The sequence below is a fragment of the Pundamilia nyererei genome, unplaced genomic scaffold (assembly GCF_000239375.1).
Source record: "Pundamilia nyererei isolate P.nyererei 1_Seehausen unplaced genomic scaffold, PunNye1.0 scaffold00009, whole genome shotgun sequence".
NCBI lineage: Eukaryota > Metazoa > Chordata > Actinopteri > Cichliformes > Cichlidae > Pundamilia > Pundamilia nyererei.
Genome location: NW_005187410.1, coordinates 4,986,722 through 4,993,336, shown reverse-complemented (window position 1 = coordinate 4,993,336; position 6,615 = coordinate 4,986,722). Strand labels below are relative to the sequence as shown.

General features: G+C 40.2%; 2 protein-coding genes across 2 annotated transcripts in view; both read right to left on the bottom strand.

The window, feature by feature from the left end:
* Window positions 1–472, bottom strand: part of hoxd3a (homeobox D3a) — a 2,375-nt gene extending 1,903 nt beyond the window's left edge. The window contains exon 1 of the mRNA XM_005723507.2: window positions 9–472. Coding sequence (XP_005723564.1) covers window positions 9–456 — 448 coding nt within the window. The 5' untranslated portion in view covers window positions 457–472. The remainder of the gene's footprint in view (window positions 1–8) is intronic.
* A 29-nt stretch (window positions 473–501) lies between these two features.
* Window positions 502–6,615, bottom strand: part of hoxd4a (homeobox D4a) — a 10,206-nt gene continuing 4,092 nt past the window's right edge. Inside the window, exons 3-4 of the mRNA XM_005723509.1 lie at window positions 2,044–2,103; window positions 502–558 (exon numbers count right to left, since the gene is read on the bottom strand). Coding sequence (XP_005723566.1) covers window positions 2,082–2,103 — 22 coding nt within the window. The 3' untranslated portion in view covers window positions 502–558; window positions 2,044–2,081. The remainder of the gene's footprint in view (window positions 559–2,043; window positions 2,104–6,615) is intronic.

Sequence of the window (6,615 nt, the reverse complement as noted above, 5' to 3'; positions counted from 1 at the left end):
ATCACTACCTGCGGTGGCACAGTTGTTTGAGTTCTTCTGCTTTGAGTTCTGTCGGGTCTCCTTCATCCAGGGGAATATCTGCTTGGTGAGGGCTGGTGTGGCGCTGCTGGAAGCACTGCTGGATGGGGATTTCTTCTTCTGAGATGCAGAGCTGTTGGAGCTAGGGGAAGATGCAGACAGTGGAGGAGCCTGCTGCTCTGAAATACTGGTCGCTTGGTTGTTGTTGTTATTTTGACTGCTGCTTTGTCGCATGCAGTCTCCGTTCAGGTCACTGTCTTTTAGGGCTGGTGGCCGGACTGCAGCTGTCTGAATGGGACAAACTGAGCCCTGGTAGTCGCTGTCTATGTTTGAAGTAGGATAGGACTGGTGTGCGGGCCCATAGTTGTAAGAGTCTGGTTTGGGGTAGGTGTAGCCTCCAAAAAGTCCAGAGTTGTCGTAGTATGTTGCTTTCTGCATTTTGTGGATTCAAAGCCAGTAAGCCAGTGAAGCTTTATCCAGTTGCATGAGTGTTGTTTATTTACGTGATTGGTGTTTCCCACCGCTGCTCCACTCTGTGACCTATAAAAAGAAACATCTCTCACTGTAACGCCACAGAATGTGTGAGATGCAGCGTTTGAAATCCACATTAAACCAAAAGGCACAGCTTGCTTGGCCCAGACTGAAGCTACTGTATAGAGCATTTGGTGCTTTCTAATTAAACAACTAGAGCAATTAAATTAGAAAAGCACCAAATGTCTTCAAACTGTCTATGACAATGCTTCATCTCCAGCTCGTTCGACTCGTTTCTTGGCACAAAACAGTTAAAGTTTAACTTGGACTAAAAGGACCCTCTGGGAGGCTCTGGGAGTCCCTTGCAAATAAGCTGAATCAGCATTTGACACACACGTACACACAATACCCTTTTCAGTAATCACAAGGCCTGACAAAGCCCCTAATGCATTCATTGTTCACGCGCGCACAGGCATTAGGATCGCATGTTGAAGAGCGCAAGAAGCACAACACTGAACTCCCGCACTGTTCATATAAAAATGTAGCCGTGTGAGAGGGTTAGAAAGAGAGAGCGAGAGAGAGAGAGACAGAGAGAGAGGGAGAGAGAGAAAGGGAGGGATAGAGTGAGAGTGAGAGAGAGAGAAAGATGGGTTGGGTTGGGCTGGGTTAAATATGACATTTCACCAGCCTTTACGCACATCTCAAACATTATAATTTGGCTGCTTGGTCGGTTTTCTTCTTAAAGATTTATGTCTAATTATCTTGAATTATCTTTTTTAAACTTTTGGAGGATATTTTTGAAAACCAAAAAATTATTATTAATATTCTCATTATTTTACCAAAATGATAAAAAGCATGACAACATTTAAAGTAAGCCGAAACAAAAATATCAAAGGGGCCCTCCTGTACTGTATGTTGGTGGCTTTACGAGGTGCAGCCTGCGCCGTGCATAACAATTGCACCTGTCAGTTTGGACCGCGGCAAAATTTATGACCGCAAATGTTATGGTTGTAAACGGCCTGAGAGAGGGGAATGAAAAGCAAAACACTCCTCAAGACTCACAGCCCCTCAGAAGTGTAAAACTAAGCGTAGGAGGAAGGCAAGGGAAAGAATTTCATAGTCGGCGACTTCTCCCATGAAGAGGCTCGGTTTATAAATGATGCCTCCATTCTGGCTTAGTGCGAGTCTCCAGCTAAACACAGAGGTGGAAAGCACGGAGCTGTTTTGCTGCTTTGAATAAGGCACGGGGATACTGGCGAGGTCTTGAAAAACTCTACTTTTTTTTTCTTTTTAATTTTCTTATTGTGTGTGCTCTCACTGTTTAATTCCGGCAACGCTGCTAAAAAAGGAAATGGGACTTACTGAAATTGGACTCTGGCCTGCGTAAATAATTACACGTACAGGTTAAGACCATCCTTCATGTCTGTTTTCTTGATTTAAGCCTCCTGTGAAACACTGTGAGCGTAAATATGTAGCCTAATAACAAATCACCCTTTCACCTTGTTAGCAGTTGGCTGTGTTGTCCTCTCCCTTCATTAAAAAAACGTTACTCACCGAAATCTGCGCAGATCTGTTTTATACCCCTCAAGCATTCACCACTGCTTCCATCTCGACCTAAAAGACACAAATAATAACACAAATAAATGTATTGTTATTAGTCTGAGCCCTGCGTTATTTTCGATGCATGTTGTGTTAAAAATGATACATTTTTAGTTGTAGTATTTTTTTTAATTTAGATTTATGTGTAAACTCAAGCTAAACTAAACAGTTCTAGATAATTAATTGAAAAATATAGTAGCTTAATAGAACTGAGGCTTTAGTTCCATATTTTCCAGCGTTTTTATTGTATGTCTATTTTTATTTCACTTTTTTTTTTTTTTAACTTTTTTCTTCTTCTTTTGCTTTCATTTTCTTGAGACTGAAAAGTCTGACATGTGCACTTTTAGTACAAAAGAGTCAGGCCAAATATCTAGCACTCATAAGCGTTTTAGGTGACCTTAGGGTCATTCAGCAGTAAGTCATAGTTTAATGAACAACGAACAGTTTGCCTTAAAGAAGAGCCAAGTCTCGACTAAATTCACAGCAGCTTTTCAGCGCTAAGAGAAACAGGACAAGATGCTCGACCGACGGCAAGGAAACCAGAACTTCAAACCCAGAAATCTTCCAGATAATTATATTTGCAGTGAGTGTAAAAACAAACAAACAAACAAACAGCTCCTGTTTCATTGCATCTATCCGAGGAATTTAGCTTCATAGTATCACGATTCAACTGTAGGATTTTTTTCATGAGGATTTTCTAAAAAGCCGGTCGATAGTCTGCACCTCGAGTGCTTTTGAGCACACTGAGCTACTAGTAGCAGACATGGTTCCCTTTTCACGCGGCTGTGTTTTTCGCCTACGCGTTGTTACGGTAAGTTTGGTCCACACAATGGGTCGGACTCAATCTGGAGTGTTATTATCTCACTTAGTCGTTTCTTCAGCTTAACCTTTGAAAATCTATTAATAGGAGGGAAGTTTGTATAACTGGAAATATATATATATATATTATTTTTTAAGCTAAGTTTATAATTTTACACAACAACGAAAACAAAAACAAAACACAAATTGCGTTTTGTTTGTTTTTTTGCAGAAAATTGTATAGTGCTTACAAATTCCCATTTTGTAGCAAAATGTCTGTATTTTTAGTTTAGCTTTTTTTTTTTTTTTTTTTTTTTAATCCAGGAGACTGCGCGTAATTATGAGCAGCTCAGGCCTATAATACAAAAGCTGCAGTGCACAAACATTAAATCTTTATCCAAAGTAAAACAGTAAACTGAACGAAAATGGGTGGAAATTATCTCAAATTTGAGTTTATTGCCTTGTGTTCTTAGACCTGCTGCTCATCAGTCCAAAGAGAGAGAAAATATATTTGCATGGAACAAATTAGCCATTAAGGTATCCAAACATTTAAAAAAAAAACGCATTTGCATTGTCCTTGTTCACTATTCAGATCTCCTATCCCTTAAAGCATCCACTATAAATTCACCTATAATATAACGTTGCAGGTTAACAAAGCCATACTATTGAACCCACATAAATCAACGGCAAACGCCAGCGAGTGAGGATAAGACAACAAATTAATGTGATTTACGATCCAAGAGTCAAAAAGAAAAGTTCCTCTCCCACTTTTTCCTCCGAGCAGGTTTTCATAAACGTGAAATCAGCTGAAAAGCGCAGGGTAGCTTAGGCTCGATCTGTCGATAATATTTGAACGCAATTTCTCGAGGAAAAAAAAACTATAATAATGGTAATAATATGAATCTGCTTTTGAAGAGATAGCTTTGGGCTCCATACCCGCGCGTTTGCCGGTGAGAGCGACGTTAACGAGCATCGCCTCCATGAATGGAATGAATCATATATATTTCCTTGGATTATATTAACCCGTGGTTAAAGGTTGCTTTCTGCCATGCAATTTCTTACCTGTGAATCAATTCATCATAAAGCAGTTCCCTCTCAGTCTCAGTTCCTTTCCACGTTGTCTCAAGAATAAATCCTTCACCCTTTGTCTGTAGACAATGCTGTCCTAAACCTGATCTTGCTGTTTTTCAGACATTTCCATATACCAGTGGAGACAGTATTCCCGAAAGAATGGAAGGACTCGCATTCAACTACCAATAAAAAGCGAACAAGGTATCCTTATTCCTGAAAAAAATCACTGGCAATCAATCACCCAGTGAAATATACAGGAATTCAAAAACGGAGAGGCCTGTAAAGATTTGCAGCTAACATTGGGATTTTGGGGTGTTTCGGAAGCTTTATGATGACAAATAAAGGCGCTGCCTTAAGGTACAAGCATATTTGTTCACGTGATTGTTCCCTTCTTCAAGTAAGCCTTACCTCACCAATCCATTTTGATAAAGGGTGGCGTTTATTTCCTCATCTGAACTGTGTGAATGTGAAAATGTTCCTCTGCCTATTTCTTTTTATCTCCCCATGAGCTGCGAGCTTTGCAGCTCGCCTGCACTTCAGCGTTTAAACCCAAGCAGATATGCTTTTGTTTGGGTGCTCAACGTGCAAATCTAGACATCTTTAACCTCCCCCCCACAAAGGCACTGAAGTGCAATGCATGTGCGCAAAAAATGATCTGTGCATTTTATGTCACAGAAGATTTGAAATTTCCAACATTTATGAAGATTTCTTTTTCTTTGCCTCACTCCCCCTAAAGATAGAAACTAGCGGGGATTTCGCAATAAAACGAATAAAGAGGGCCTCACTCACCACATTTTGCATAATATTGAAACGTTTTAAAACGCGGTTCTGTGTAATTTACAAACAACTGCGCAATGATGTGGGAGTGCATTTTAAAAAATGATTTATGAAATAAATAACGTGTGTGTTTTTTTTCTTGCAACTGGGAACGGATTGTATTCAAATAAACCACATTATCATCTCGTGTTTGTTGTGTCTGTCTTCCCACACAGCTGAAGCACAAAGAGGCACGGAGCCAGTGTCTTCTTGCATTGTTTTCGGTACTAACCCCACACTATGCCAAATAATGGCACGCTTTAATACCAGAGAAAATATACCGAAAGGCCAGACTCTAAGATTTCGAACCACAGAGACGGTTCTCGGACCTGGTTGGTTCAGCGGTGGGTAATCTTTGCTAGAGAAGAAGAAGAAGAAGAAGAAGAAGAAGAAGAAGGGATGCCGGACTGGTAGCGTCTCAGCATATGTTCAGAGGGTAATAAAAGTGAAAGATTTACAGTTTTCGCCCGGCCCCCAACAGCCTCGCACCCTTTCAGGGATAACTGAGAATGATTTACAAGGAGGCAGAACTGTCAGCCTGGCCGAACTTCTAGGACTTCTAAGAAATCAAAATTAGATCATCCCCCCACTAACAATAAAAACAATAGAATATGATTGTGCTCTAAAGCGAAAGGGAGAGATAAATAACTAGGAATTTGTCTTATGGTTAAAAATACAACACCAAAAATCGCGATTTCTGCTTCGCAAACAAGACAAGTTAATTTTAATGCTTTCTTTAAACATATTCAATTTACTTCAGATTAAAAGAAACAAAAACAACTTCACATTAAATTAGCAAAAAATCCGAATTAGACTCTGAATAAGGAGTCTATGGGCCCAAAAGAGGGAGCAGACTAAGCTGCATGTGTCCGAAAGAGCAGTTATTCAAAGCGAGCATCCATAAATCCTACTTGTCACTGCCATTTACTTTTTTCACATTAGTCCCATCAGTCCATTTCAAGACATTTGCAAACCGCAAAACTGAAAAATTATGCTACTGCTAATATATTTTATTTATTTATTTATTTTTAAAAAAGAAGAAGGCATGCGTACAGCGACTAGCCACAGCCTATACAATTGCGCTCAGAGCGCACACATCAAAGGGAGCAATTTATCAAATATCACGACATTTGATATCGTCATTTACCAGCTGGGGCAACATGAAAAATGTTGAAATATTTACCTACCCAAGCATCCATCGGTTCAGATGTGTTGCTAAAGTGCGGGACTACAGTTGCGCCGGGAATCGGATATTATTTTCTTGGGGGATCTCTTCAGTTTTCAAGTCTGATAGAGTCCTTGCGATTAATGACGACGCCGTGTTTCTAGGGGGACGTGCTGCATTAATTATTTAGACAATCACGTGGTCGAGAATAGAGAGCGGAGTGGTATAGTCTCTGGATTATATCTCTGAATGCAGACAGCGCACTTTAATATATCTTAGGGGGGTTGTCTGGCTCGGAGAGGCTTCTTGCGAAAACAGCTGGAAATCAAATATGGCCGGATGGAGAGCAACGACGTTGTATTCCTGCACTGGGTGCAGTGTCATTGAAAATGGCACTGCCTTTGGCTCCCATTTATTGCTGTTCAGACATGTAGGTCAGTGTGGCTACACACTGCACGTTGTAGTAGGCTGCTCTGACCTGATAACTGCCAAGGAAACTATGATATTGGCATTAGTTCAATTCATGCATTATATATCAGACGCTCAAAACACCCAGGTTTTATATTAAGTAGCTAAAAATAATAATAATAAAAAAGCAACCTTTGGTTAAGTTAGAGCTTGTAATGTATTTTAGGTAGGTTCTCCCCCCTCACCCCCCTTCTAGTCGCTTCTCCCCA